The following is a 15,275-nucleotide window of genomic DNA, read 5'->3' on the forward strand; positions in this document are numbered from 1 at the left end:
TAGAGAGGGAAGGGCACGTGGGAGACGGAGGGGGGCGGGGGAGATGTACCTTAAATGACAATAATGAAAGTTGTAGATTATTTGAAGGTTTATCAAAGAATTAAAAAACCTTTAAAACCCTTTTAGAAAGTGGGTGGGTCCATATAAGGAAGCGCATATACACTTGGAGAGACTCCATATTTGCCAATTAAGGCCCTTCTCTTTTAGTTACAAGGTTTAGATTACATGTACATTCTTTTGCATAAGTAACTCATAGTACAAGATATGAAATTTTTGGGGTTCATCTACTATCCACTTTTAGTTTACAAGGTTTAGATTACATGCAAATTCTCTTGCATAAGTAACTCATAGTAATGGAGATGAAATTTTGGGGTTCATCTACTATCCACTTGGGAAAAGAGGGCATTTTTTCTTGCTAAACGTAAATCATTATCTATAGAGTAGAATCTTCTTCTTTTTAGTACACACACTTAGTGTGTGTAGGTAGAAAGTGTTAATTTGTGCTTTCTTTTTGTAATGCAAAATCACTTCCTATAAAGTAGAATTGTTTGTTGGGTCTTTTTTGGCGTGCCTTGCAAAGGGCAATCTTTTAAGCGATGACAAATTGAATGAGAGAGAAAAGAAAGCCACTATGAGAAAAGCTTTAAGTATGGTGCTTCATGTTTGAGAGAATCTCTCATGTTCATAGCTCTCTCTCTCTCTCTCTCTCTCTCTCTCTCCCCCCCCTCCCCCCCACCCCCCTTTTTGCATTCTTTCTATGTTCTTATGCTTACATCATTTTCATTTGTTTGCATAAGTGTGTGTTTTCTGGGAGGACTCTCTTAAAAACTATAGCCAATTTTTATTTGTTTGCATGAGTGTGTGGACCCTCACAAAAACTATCGCCAAGTTTCATTTGGTCTCGCAGGAGTGTTTTTTTTGGAGGACTCCTCCCAAAAAACTATAGCCAAAGGTCTCAATCCTCCTGCTTTTTAGGCTTCTTTCCTCATACCTTTCCCCTCTCCTTTAAGGCTTAATTTCTATTTCGTAAATATTTTTGGAGACTATCCACCCCCCAAGACCCCTTGTTGATCACTTTTTAAGTGATCACTATATGTAAATTACCCTATGTAATAGGAGTGTGAATCATAGCCAAAATTCACAAGAACATTCCCTTCGTAGCCTTTTTTTAAATATTTTAAATTTAGCCAAACAATAAAACAATTGTTTTCATCTCTGTTATCTTAGGCAAAATTCATAGGAATATTCCCCTTGTAGCCTTTTTGTGTGATTTTTAAAATTAGCCAAATAAGAAAACATTGGATCTCTCTTCTCTCTCTCTCTCTCTCTCTCTCCTACGTTTTATCTTGTCATCATCTATAAAAGACTATGGATCTCTCTCTCTCTCTCTCTCTCTCTCTCTCATTCTTATTTTTTATCGTCATCATTTGCAAAAGTGTGTGTATTTATTCTTTCCCTTTTCTCAATTTCTACAATAATGCGAGTTTATACTCTCTCACTCCCACTCCGACTCCACGCCCACGCCCACTCTCCCCTCTTCCCTCTCTCTCTCTTTCATTTCACACACTTGTGAAGCCCATCTTATCATATTGGGCATCTTTCAAGAGCATAAACTTAAGGTTATACACTCGAGTAAGCATTTGGTTTGAGAAATAAGAATAAGGACTAACATTTCACCCACATCAGGACAAATAGTTTCAAGTGAGTGCAAAGGGTATTGGAAACTTCAATGGCGAGCGCAGCTCATCAAGCCGCTTTAGCGCGAGTTACCCAGTCACGTGTGCGGCCGTGGTTGCGAAAGTATTTCTCTTCGAAGGTATGAAAAGAAAAACTTGTTTGTCGCTTCATGTGTGCTTTGCTTTTGAGTGCAGAATCACGAACTTGTTTATGGGATTTGTCTTCACAGGCCACCCTCTCACCATCAGGCGTGGCCTGCAAGCGGCTGCAAGGGAGTGTGGCTGTCCCGGTTTTGAAAGCTCAGCCTTTCACCAGCATTAGCATCAGCAGTAGCCGCCCCAACCTCTCACCTGGACTAGCATTTGCATCATTGGGTCCAGTTTTCCTTGCGGCTGGCTTTGCTACCGAGACTGCAGAGAACATGCAAAGTGGGAAGGGCACAGACCCCGTTGTCTCACCAGAATGGCTTCACTCACACCTCGGCGATACCAACATCAAGGTAAGGTCTCTCTTATATGCATCCATTTACAGTATTTGTATCCGTTTCAATGCATATATCTATTTGTGTCTTATTTCAATGCATAGATCTCTACACATACGTCCATGTTTGTCATAAATGCATACATCCATATGATATATGTACATGTACACATACTTGAATTGGTACCCATATATATATCCATGCACTACGCAACTATATCCATTCACCTGTGCTCGTGTACATGTGTGGTTAGTAATTTTTAAAAAATCACGTGTATACGCTGTCATACAAGGTCACCTCATTAGACATTAACAACATGGAGTTCACATTACTGTCTCCCTACCTGACCAACCTCGACAAAATCTGAGACCATGTCTTGGAGGTGCCTATTTTCACTGAAGGGGAGGAAAGTCTCTACAACTTGGCAATTGGCAGCCCAGGTGTTACTGCAAAGCATGCGCCAACACCTCAGTGACCTCCAAGCCAAAGGGCATTGCCCAAGTGAAACTCCTAAAGCATACATCCACATGATATATGTACATGCACACATACTTGAACTGGTACCCACTTACGTATCCATGCACTTCTTAGACAATCATGGTAACTATATCCATTCATCTATGCTTGTGTATGTGTGTGGTTAGTAATTATTTAAAAAATCATGTGTATATGATGATGTCATACAAGGTGACCTTAGTAGACATTTACAAGATGGAATTCACATCACTGCCTCCTTACTTGACTAACCTCTGCAAAATCCAAGACCATGTCTTGGAGGTGCCTATGTGCACCGAAGAGGAGGAAAGTCTCAACAACTTGGCAATTGGTTGTCGCAATTGGGGAAGCTCTGAGTCTTCTCTCAGCCCTAAACACTGAGATAGGAACAACCTGATGCAAAAGGTAAATAGAGAGAGAGAGAGAGAGAGAGAGAGAGAGAGAGAGAGAGAGAGTGTAAACGGAAGGGGCAAGTGAACACGGAAAAATCTAATCAATCATGAAATTTGAAAATACACATATGCATGGAAGATAAAACAAGATGACAACTCTGCACAGTACACCACACTAGGGGCCAGAAGATGGGCTGAGACCCCCCGCCCCCTCTTATGGTTAGATTACCAAAAAGGAGTCTGCCTCCAATACAACTTATGCGGGTGCCCAGGGTTCACCACTGGCTGCACCTGTTTCTTCCAATACAATATGAAACAAGAATACATCACATAATCTGAATTTGCTGACAATTCTCAGCACAAGTGAGCATTCCCGGCATCAAGCACATGCAGGACAACTATGGATAGCCCATAGCACTCCCACATCAGCTCGGGACAACTCAACATCTTCATCTTCTTTCTGTCTGGCTCATAGGGGAAGTTGACCAGCCCTTAGAGGCTGTTTTCAGCAGTCAACCAGCCCTCAGTAGCCACAGAAGAAAGCGACCAGCAGTTGTGCACAAGCCTGCAAACCTCCGGTCGGAAAGAAAACTGTCTAGAAGTCCACGACCGGCTCTTCCTCCCTGTTTTTAACCTCTGTCCAGCCTCTATTCAAGCTGTAGATCAATAGCAATCTATATGCCACTTCATTTATTTTCTGCAAAATTTGGAATGGCCGTAATACCTGTTTGAAAGCTTAGGAAACTGGCCTTCCTTACCTGGCCACTTCCGAAGATGTGCTTTCTCAAACTTTAGTAATACCCAATCACCTTTCTTGAAAACCACCCCTCGCCTGTGTTTGTCAATTGTCTTTTTCTGCTTAGCTTGAGATCTTTCTATGGCTATCCGAACTTGTGTAAACGCAGTATCCAAATCACGGACATACTCATTTGCTGCAAAGATTTCATCTTTTGTTCGTAAGATAGGTGGAAGCACCACCTTGCCATAGACTATCTCAAATGGAGTCTTATTAGTTGAAGAATGCACTGTGTTATTGTATGCAAATTCAACCAATGGCAAATACTTTTCCCAATCTGACTTCTGCTCAGATACATAACATTTGAGCAAATCAAGCACAGCTGAATTTGCTATTTCACTTTGACCATCCATCTGAGGATGAAAGGCTGATGAAAAACTCAACTTTGTGCCCATATTATCAAACAATGCCCGCCAAAATAAACTAGTAGTCCGAGGATCTCTATCCCCCACAATAGACTTGGGCATGCCATGATGTTTGAAAACCTGAGCTAAGAAAACTTTGCCATGTGCTCTGGCTTGATTGTTTTCCTCATAGGAATAAAGTGTGCCTGTTTGCTAAAATGATCTATAATAGTCCATATAGTATCATTTCCATGTGCTGATTTCGGAAGATCCATAATGAAATCCGTAGCAATGCTTTTCCATGGTTCTTGTGGAATGGGTAAAGGCTGAAGCAAACCAGGTGTCTTGTGTCTGTCAAACTTGACTTTCTGACACACTATGCACTCTCGCACATAAGCTTCAATATTCCTACGTAGAGCTGGCCAAAAGAAATATCTTTCCAAAGCCTATGTAGTAGCCAGAATACCACGATGACCAACATATGGCGGAGCATGACACTCTTCCATAACCTTTTGGCGTAATTCACACACTACACAAATACAATTCTGCATCATCAAAAACCCATCTCTAATCGAATAAGATGGGACAACAGTACCATGATACAGATCAGTCCAAATAAGTTGAAAATCTGTCTCCAAAGCATATATATTTGGCATCCTTGATAAGTCCTGGTGGTAGGCGGTAGTCATGGCATGCACTTGTGGCCTGCGTGACAAAGCATCCGCCACCAAATTCTTCTTGCTCGGGGTATGCAAAATTTGAAAATGAAACATGGACAAGAAGTTTGCCCACCTTAGATGCTTTTCCGAGAGTTTAGGCTGTGTAAGAAAGTGCCGTAAACTCTGGTGGTCTGTTTTTACCATAAATTCAGCCCCCAAAAGATAATGCTTCGATGTTTGAAGGGCATGAATAATGGCTAACAACTCTTTCTCTTAAACCTGCAAATACAATTCCACATGTTGTAGGCAGCGGCTTTCAAAAGCCACTGCATGTCCCTCTTGGTTCAAAACAGCCCCCAAGCAATCTCCACATGCATCGCACTCGACCACAAAAGGCCTATGCAAATCTGGAATAATAAGAACTGGCCGTGATATGATGGCATCCTTTAACTTCTGAAAAGCTGTCTTTTTGGGTTTCGACCAACGGAATGCTACTTTCTTCTTCATTAGATCATGTAACGGTGAAGCTAAGAAAGTAAAGTGTCGAATGAATTGACGATAGTACGAGCATAAACCAATAAAGCTCCTAACTTGATGCACATTCTGCAGTTCTAGCCAATCCTTGATTGCTTGAATCTTTGCGGGATCCATGCGTACTCCATCCTTGGAAACAATATGTCCTAAATAGTGAATTTCTGACAAGAAGAATTCACTCTTCTTTCCATTGATGAACAGCTTATGTTTCCTTAGCTCTTCAAAAACAATGGCAAGATGTTCTTTATGTTCAGTCTCACTCTTTGAGAAAATGATAATATCATCAAAGAAAGTTCCTGTGAACTTGCGGTGAGGTCTAAAAATTCTGTCCATCATTCTATTGAAAGTGGCGGGAGCATTCGTAAGTCCAAATGGCACAACCAAATACTCATATAATCCAAATGATGTTCGAAAAGCCGTTTTGTGCACATCTTGAGGTACCACTCGAATTTGATGGTAACCACTCTTAAGATCAATGCGACTAAAACAAGCAACTCCCTCAAGTTTATCAAGAATATCATCGATTCGGGGAATCGAAAACCTGTTCTTGATAGTAATCTTGTTAAGGGCCCTATAATCAACACACATCCGGTATATCCCATCCTTTTTCTGCACAAGTAAAACTGGAGAACAATAAGGTGAAGAACTTAGCCTTATTAACCCCTTCTCAAGTAAATCATTTACTTGAGTCATGATTTCCTCCTGTTGGGCAGCACTCACCCTATAAGGAGGTCGGTTAGGAGGAGAGCTCCCAGGGATTATGTTAATACAATGATCCTCTGGTCTCTCTGGAGGTAACTGTCCTGGAAATGAATCGGCAAAACAATCAGCATATTCACTTAAGAAATCAATCTTATCTTGATCTACAGGAGCTACAGCATCATGCTCAACATTATCACGTACAAAGACCAAGTAAGAACAAGCTAATTTCTTTATTGCCTTTGAAATAGATATATGGCTTACAATGGGTATGGTACTCCCAGTAGTATCCGCATCAATACAAACTTCCCTACGCCTATGAGTAAACATAACTTTCTTTTCTTTGTGCAAAATCTTGGGATCCAAACGGTAATGCCAAGGCATCCCAAGTAACACATCACATCCTGTAAGTGGTGCCACGAGGAAGTGTTCATGATCCAAATATCCCTGAATTTGTATGCGAAGCTTCCCAATGATGGGAGTGACCTTAACTTCCTTGCCCTCAAAGGCAGCATATGCATGAAAGTCCATACCCAATTCCTCAGGCTTTAACCCAAGAGCAACAGCCATCTGTATGGATATGAAGTTATCTGTTGAGGCATTATCAAAAAGGAATAGGGCTGCCTTGTACAAAAGGTGGTGAACACCCAAAATCCTGTCCTAAACTAGGACCCTAATGATCCACTCCATAAAGGAATGAATGACTCAATCTATAAGCACACTTGCCCTTTTATAGTTTTTCTTAGACACTTGGTAGACTGGCCGACTGTTGGTCGGCCAGTCTTAAATGCATAAATGCTCTTTAACGCAGCCGATTGGTCATCCTCCTTGCGCCTGCTGCTGCCCCTGTCCTCTGGTTCAGCCGACCACTTCTGTGAGCAGCCGACAGCCTTGTGTACAGCCATCTGATCTTCAGCTTGCTCTCCACGTCTTTCTCCATTCTACACTGCAAAAAATGCTATGTGCTCTATCATCCTGGTTCTACCTGGTTCATACTCTTTATCTGGCTGCCTCTTCTGGATTAGCACCTGAGATTGTCCATGGCATTTATCATGCACATGACATCCCCCTCTGCTAAACTTGATAACGGGATTCCAACCTGCTCTTGGATGACTGTCATCATCCCAATCTTTTCCCGAAGTCCCTCTGTCATCATCCATCCCTGGCAACCCTTTTTCTCTGAAAACCCGGCCTGTTCTCCAAACCACTCTGTCTCTGACGAAGATCTATGCATGTGTTTTCCTCTAGTCCACAATCCATTCCTGCCCTGACTCTGAACACCGTCTTGGTCTTCATTCTTGAGAAATGAGTCTGGCACTCTCACATCACCCTTGGAGGATAAACCTCCCTTGGGACCGTTGCCCGGGAACCTATCTGGCTCACAGGACTGCCATCCCCTTTGGCACCGTGGAACACCACCAACCAACCTCCTAGGAGTTCTTACCGATTCTGTGTTCCTTGCCTTGGGCTTCGCATCCGTGCACTTTCCTGTACCTTGGACCTGTACACCATCATATGGGACTGATTTAGTGTTTAGCTTTGCTGAGCCTGATGCTCTGATACCATTGTAACACGCGGAAGCTCTGGGAGTCTTCTTTCAGCCCTAAACACTCTTGGAAAACCATCTGATGCAAAACGCAGATATAGAGAGAGAGTAGAGAGAGAGAGATGTGTTGGAAATTCAGTATAATTATAGGGTACAAAAAGGTACCTCTACTACAGCCATAGGCTACCTTGTACAAAAGGTGGTGAACACCCAAAATCCTGTCCTAAACTAGGACCCTAATGATCCACTCCATAACGGAATGAATGACTCAATCTACAAGCACACTTGCCCTTTTATAGTTTTTCTTGGACACTTGGTAGACTGGCCGATTGCTGGTCGGCCAGTTTTAAATGCATTAAATGCTCTTTAACGCAGCCGACTGGTCCTCCTCCAACACCTGTCTTGCAGCCAATAGCCATCTGATCTTCAGCTTGCTCTCCACGTCTTTCTCCAGTCTACACTGCAAAAAGTGCTCTGTGCTCTATCATCCTGGTTCTACCTGGTTCATACTCTTTATCTGGCTGCCTCTTCTGGATCAGCACCTGAGATTGTCCATGGCATTTATCATGCACATGACACTCCTATTGCATCCTTGGACTCATGAGACATAAACTTAGGTGACTGTCCACCCTTTTTCTGCTCATTTCCAGCTCTGAATTTTCCCTTGTATGAGCTGAATTCTTGTCTTTTTGATGCTCCCTTGCCATGCAACTCCTCAGAAATAGTTGCGGAGTGTATGAGCTCTTGTAAAGTGTTGTGGGGCTACACTGCAAGGCTCTTTTGAATGATTCGTTGCAGCCCTGACTCAAACTTTCTTTTCTTCTCGTCCTCACTAATCGTCATGAAAGGTGTGACCTTGAGAAGAATCCGCCAAAACTTTGAAACATAAGAAGAAACGGATTCGCCTTCATCCTGTGTTAGCCAATCCCATTCCTTTCGTAGATCCTTCTCAAAGTGAGGAGGAAGGAACTGATCATAAAATTGCTCTTTGAAAGCACTCCATGTACGGGCAGCTGTTCTATCCAAAAGCTTTGCCATCCACCAATCACTTGCAGTCTCTTTAAGATGCATATCCACATGCTTGAGCATAGATTTCTCGGTAAATTCCTCATTGCAAAAGGCTATTTCAAATTGCCTTATGAAAGCAAGAGCCTTGGTAGTATCCAACTTTCCATTATAGCTCTCAAATTTAATGTCCTTGTCCCCTGATTTGAACTCTTTGGCCTTCTTGCCATGACGGGCATCCTGATGCTCTAATACATCATCCTTCTCGTCATGCCTACGTTGGTGACGATGCCGAGATATAGGGCTGATTTCCCGCGTAACACCCTCCACTCTGGATGGAACTTCAGGAGTTGGAGCATACCTAGAAGGTGGAGATACCACCGACAATGCATGAAGATCTTCTGCATCTCTCAAATGGGCTGAAAACCCCTCATCATTCCCACGAGCTGCATGTTGATGTACATCATCTCCTCGGGTTGCATGCCCCCTCAAATCTGTTGCATGGGCTGCAAGCCCCCTCAAAGCACTTGCTCGGGCTGCGTGCCCACTTACATCACTTGCTCGGGCTGTATGCCCTCTTACATCACTGGTGCGGTTTGCATGCCCTCTCACATCATTGGTGTGGCCTGCATGCCCTCTCACAACATCATTGGAATTCCCTTCACGGGATAGCCTGTGAGGTTGCCGTGTGAAGACCTACTTGCCCTCATCATCGGAGACAACTTCGCCACGGCTTTTTAGTTAAGCAACAACCAACTCTCGAGGTTTGTTGATTCCCATCCGTTGGGGGCAATTGCATCAAAAGTGACCACATCAGCCTTGACAAGAGACTTTGATTCTATGACCCTCTGTACATCAGGATCTCTTTGCAAAGCATGGAGCTCTTCAAGCTCATTCATCAAGGCATCAGTATCCTGCCGATCCTCAGCCCTGCCAGATAACGGTGGATCGTTACCCGCCAAAGCTCCAACATGATCCTTGTATCTTCTTCCCGCATGCGGCGAATACGGGTGATAGAGTCCTCCACAAAATGATCAGATTGGTTGGCCATAATGTATCTTTCAGCTTTTCAGAAAGAGAAGAATTTTCCGTGCCCTGGAATCGCTCTCTACCAGTTTCCCAAGTATGATACTGAATAGACTGCAAGGGTGCAACAGTGCCCCTACACAGACAGGAGGTCCACGAAGCCTTTCCGCACGCTCACTGCCGCTTAAACCAAAGGTAACCTCTTTCGAGGCGTGACAATAAGATGAGGGCTACCTCAGAATCCCAACCTTCTCTCACGGATAATGACTCCTAACAGCCATATCCAACATCATATTAGGCACAACTGTGTAGAAAGCCAGGCTCAGATACCAATGTAAACGGAAGGGGCAACTGAACACGGAAAAATCTAATCAATCATGAAATCTGAAAATACACATATGCATGGCAGATAAAACAAGATGACAACTCTACACAGTACACCACACTAGGGGCCAGAAGATGGGCTGATGCCCCCCCCCCCCCCCCCCCACCTTATGGTTAGATTACCAAAAAGGAGTCTGCTTCCAATACAACTTATGCGGTTGCCCAGGGTTCACCACTGGCTGCACTTGTTTCTTCCAATACAATATGAAAACAAGAATACATCACATAATCTGAATTTGCTGACAATTCTCAGCACAAGTGAGCATTCCCGGCATCAAGCACATGTAAGACAACTATGGACAGCCCATAGCACTCCCACATCAGCCCGGGACAACTCAACATCTTCATCTTCTTTCTGTCTGGCTCATAGGGGAAGTCGATGTGACATGTGAGGGATTTGACCGTCGTAAACACAACCTTAGGCTAACTAAACTGCACTTAATTTAGGCTAACTAAACTGCACTTAATGATGCTTAAGAGAGACAGATAGTGTCAATGCAATGCAATGCAGCTATATTAGATGAATGGGTTACAATGAGATCTAAATAGATCTATGATGCTGTCCTAGATGAAGATCCTTCTCGGGATGAGAGGGATGGGCTGAATGCTGATGCTGAGGACTGTTCCTTGCTCCAATGCTGAGGTCCACCCTTCGATGCCGGCTTCCCTCTATGTAGGAGATAGGAATGATGAACTATATGCTGAATACATGTGCTGAATATGCTGATATGCTGGATGAACTGCTGTCCCACTGACTTTCCCTTGTCTCCTGGGAAGGAAACGCTGAAGGGATGGCTTTGGAACTGATGCGATGCTGAAACGCAGATGCTCTCCTTGTTGCCTGGGAGGGAAACGCTGAGGAGATGGATGCGTTTGCTGAACTGAACTGGATGATCTATGCGTTGAACTGGGATGCGATGATGGACTGAAAACGCTGATGATTCTAGACTGAATGGATGCGCCTCTATTTATGTGTGTGCATGATGCTGGTCGGCCAGCTCCTGAATGCTCACGACTGCACATAAATGCCATAAATGCTGGTTGGCTGATCATAAAGGTTGTCGGCTGGTGCAAATATGCTGTCGGCTGATGTAGCTAAATGCCTTACAATGCTCATGATGACTAAAGTGCTGATGTTGGTGATGAAACACCCCCATGCTTATAGTGATATATGCTTGAATAATTCTAATGCTTGATGATGCCATGCCACTTGTACACCTGATGGGTGTGCACGTGACAGTCGACCAGCCCTCAGAGGCTGTTTTCAGAGAGGCAACTCCACTTTTGGGAGTTACACGCCTCTCTCATCTCTCTCTCTCTCTCTCGCTTTTTGGGAAGGTGTGCAAGTTACCTGCGTGGAGGAGAAGAGAAGAAGAGTCGACTGGCTGCTGGTTTTTGCTGCATACAGAACAGGCCATACAGTCCACGTGGTTGCAGGCCGTACAGCACTAGTGGAGGTTGCCCGTACAGTCGGCTGCTGCCGGTACAGTCCACTGCTGCAGGTACAATCGGCTGTTGCAGGTTCAGGCGGTGCTGGCAGGTACGGACAGCAAGTACAGTCCGTACTGTTGGCAGCTGTACATAACTAGCGCAGGCGGCTGCAGGGCGATCAGGTACGAACTGTTGCAGACGTCTTCTTCAGACGGTTGTAGGCACAGACCTGTCCAGCAGGTACACACACATGCTGCGTGTACTACTGCAATACTGTCCAGCAGGTACAGGCAGGGCAGTACAGTATTGTAAAGCTGCAGGCGGCGTATCATCTAGTACAGTCGGCGCATCACAGGGATAGCTGCAGGTACAGTACTAAGGCGGGCTGTAGGGAGGAAGGTACAGACAGGTACACACGTGCTGCGCGTACAGATCCGTACAAACAAGTGCACACGTGTGATGCAGAGTTGCTGATATAGGCGGCTGCAAGTACAGACTGGTACAGCCAATCCCTCCGGTGCAGGACCATGCATTGAATTGGTAAGCTCTGAACTTGTCAACCTTTCTTTCTTTCCACTGGCTATGTCTGCTGCTGCAGAGTTGTTTCATCTGGCCCCTTGTGAGAGGAGGGGTATGGCAGTTTGAAGGGTGGAAAGAGAGATTGGACAGTGGGTGTATATTTGAACTGAGCTGAGACCATGTTTATGGAATAGCCAGATGTATGCTCAAGGTTGCCCTGTTGAATCGTCTTGGTTGACTAGAGGGAAGCACAGTGTGTTGCTTTTGTGGGACACAGATCTGTGTGTGAATCCTCTGTGCTAAGAGGACTTGAGGGCTGCCAGATTGGACATGCAGGTTTTCTTTCCTGGACTGGCTTTGTTGTACTCAGTTATACATTTCATTGAATTTGAATAAAGAAATACCAAAAGGGGCGCCAAGCTCTAGGGTCAACAGGTGTCGATTTCCTTTCAGTTTTGGGGCATTCTAGCTCCAGTTAATTTTGTTATTTATTGGACTACAATTGGAAGGGTGACTGCTAGTCTACCGCACTTTGGTTTCTACCAGAGGCCGGTTTCATTAAGACCCTCAGAAACTGGTTGGTGTCAAGCAAACCTGAGGGGAGGGTTTCATGAGACAAGGTTGCATCCAAACGCAGTTTGGATAGGATCCAAACTTTGACATCGATTGAAACGTTCACTTACGTTTGGAAATGTTAGTGAACGTGGGAGTTTGATTAATATAGGTTAAGAAATGAAGGGCGAACGCACGTCAACATCACGTTTTTTTTCTTCTGTTTTTTATGTGCGTGCAGCTCTCTCTCTCTCTGGCGGCTGGTCCTCGTGGGCTGGTCGTGTTGGGCTTCGCTGCTTCTCTGGTCGTGCTGGTAGCGTGGTCGTGCTCGCTCATTGTAAAAGAGTCTCTCACTCACTCTCTCTCTCTAGCCTTCCCCCCCCCTCTCTCTCTCTCTCTCTCTCTCTCTCTCTCTCTTTGCTGCTTCGCTTCCCTGTTGGCTTGGCTGCTTCGTTGCTTCGCTTCCCTGTTCGCTGCCTTCTGTTCTCTTTGCTGTGCTACTGTCCGCTGCCTGTTCGCTTCGCTGCTTCGCTTCCTTGTTCGCCGCCTTCTGTTCGCTTCCCTGCGCTATTGTTCGCGCCCCTGCTTGCTTCGCTATTGTTCACCGCTCGCAACTCTCCCGCCTGGACTGGCTTGCTAGCTCGCTATGCTGGCCCGTGTGCTAGCACCTCTGCCTCCCTTTTCCCACCCAGCCTTGCTCAGGCCCCCAAGGCAGCAACATAAGTGTTAGGTCTCTCCGAGGTACATGGACATGGCCAAGGGTGCAAGCAAAGAGGAGATAATCAAAATGGAGGATAAGCTGAACATCTCCATCAGAGAAAACAAGAAGATGGCGGACTCTGCCATCAACATCATCAACTGACTTTCCTAAGTGGAGAAGGAGATCGAAGCTTTACAAAAAGAGAAGGAAGCTTGGAAAAGGGAGAAGGAGACTTGGGAGAAGGAGAGGGAGAAAGAGAAGGAAGGAGGGAAGAAGGAGAAAGAAGCATGGAAAGAGGAGACTGAGGGATGGAAGAAGGAACGGGACACTATGAAGGAGGAAATCGACATCCTCAAAGCAGAGGTGATCTCTCTATGGGACCAACCACCACGGGAGGAGGGGGAGATTGTGGAAGTTGACAAAGAGGCCATCAAAGAGGAACTCACCAAGGCAATCACCAAGAGCCTAGAAGGTAAGATGGAGGCAACAAGGGAGGGTTGGGTAGAAGTGGTGAAGAACATCAAAAAGGAAGTGAAACAGGATGCCCAAAAAGAAGGGCTCTAAATCGTTAACACCACCATTGAGGAGGAGCGGATGCGACATGCTCGTAGACTCAATGTGACAGTCACGGGGAATCCCGAGGTAGCTGACTCTACCCCCGAGGGAGATGGGCGGACACTATTCACACGACTTGGATACTCACATGCGCCCCCTTCCTCAAAGCTTGGAGGGCTGGAAAAGACATGACAAAGAAGAGAGCTCTCATCATACAGTTTCGGGATGTGGAGGCATGCACCATCTTCATGAGGAAGAGGGTCATACTACGAGGCTTAGAGGGAGCTCCTATTTTCTTGGATGATGATCTCACGAGGATGCAGCTAGAGCATAGGAGAGCTTGCATGCCATGAGTCTTACACGCGAGGAGAGAAGGCAAGAAGGCCTTCTATCGAGATGGTCGGGTCAACATTGATGGCCGGCCCATGGATTAGCGGTTTGGGGCCTATGGGACACAGACCAGGCCATTGACAGAGCTACACATGGCAGTATGGAACTGTAATGGTTCACTATGGGTGCAACCTGGACGACTGGAGGATGTTATGGTGAGGAGAGACATCATACTTCTGACAGAGACACAGTAGAGCCCAGAGAGAGGGCTACCTCGAGTAGAGGGATTCCAGTGGGAGTTAGCATACAGGAGGACCACACGCCAGGGTACCTCGAGAGGGTCGGGGGGAGTAGCAGCTCTATTCAGGTGGGAGCTACAGGGGAGACTGAGAGTGGTAGCACAGGATCCAGTGGCCAGATACATGTGGATCAGCTTAAAGCTCTCACAAGACAGGGTTATATACATAGCCCTATGTTACATTCCTCCATCAGGATCCTCCTATGTCATTACAGAGGACATGCCACAGGAGGAGGAGACAGGAGCCTCGCCATACACTTGTCTGTCAGAGGAGATTATGCATTATTCTACACTAGGGGAGTTATTTCTTACGGGTGACTTCAATACCCACACATAGAGCAGACAGTGTGAGGTGTATGACTATGATGACATGGAGATCCTCCACCCTGTGGATCCAGAGGAGATAGGGGCAAGTCGGGCATTAGAGGACACTGGACCAGACAGAGGACATTATGGGGACCACTTACTAGAGTTGGGAGCCAGGCATCGTCTCGTTATTTATAACGGGATGCTACAGTGGCCGGGATCAGGAGGGCTGACATGCTTCCCACATGGGAGTCATACACGGACCGGAGGCACGGTGGTAGACGACATTATAGGATCTTTGGAGGCATCATAGCTTGTCACCTCATTCTCCATCCCACCTCGTCCTATTGGGACAGATCATACATACTTGGCATTTTCACTAGCCGGATCACCAGTATCACCAGCCCCCCACATTATCACGCCACACACTACCATCTACTTCACACATGACATGGCAGACATATACACTGGCAAAGTAGAGGATGGGCTCCTACTCATGGATCCCCTGGCACCTATGGATACCATTACACCCCAGCTGGCATCACT

General features: G+C 45.4%; 1 protein-coding gene and 1 pseudogene across 1 annotated transcript in view; both read left to right on the forward strand.

The window, feature by feature from the left end:
- Window positions 1-1,639: 1,639 nt before the first annotated feature.
- Window positions 1,640-15,275, forward strand: part of LOC147616756 (thiosulfate/3-mercaptopyruvate sulfurtransferase 2-like) — a 100,505-nt gene continuing 86,869 nt past the window's right edge. Inside the window, exons 1-2 of the mRNA XM_086777817.1 lie at window positions 1,640-1,816; window positions 1,907-2,176. Coding sequence (XP_086633943.1) covers window positions 1,730-1,816; window positions 1,907-2,176 — 357 coding nt within the window. The 5' untranslated portion in view covers window positions 1,640-1,729. The remainder of the gene's footprint in view (window positions 1,817-1,906; window positions 2,177-15,275) is intronic.
- LOC147616757 (uncharacterized) lies at window positions 12,944-14,804 on the forward strand (annotated as a pseudogene).

Source organism: Cibotium barometz, chromosome 38 (genome assembly GCF_041138505.1).
Source record: "Cibotium barometz isolate CiBa-2024 chromosome 38, ASM4113850v1, whole genome shotgun sequence".
NCBI classification, from domain to species: Eukaryota; Viridiplantae; Streptophyta; class Polypodiopsida; order Cyatheales; family Cibotiaceae; genus Cibotium; species Cibotium barometz.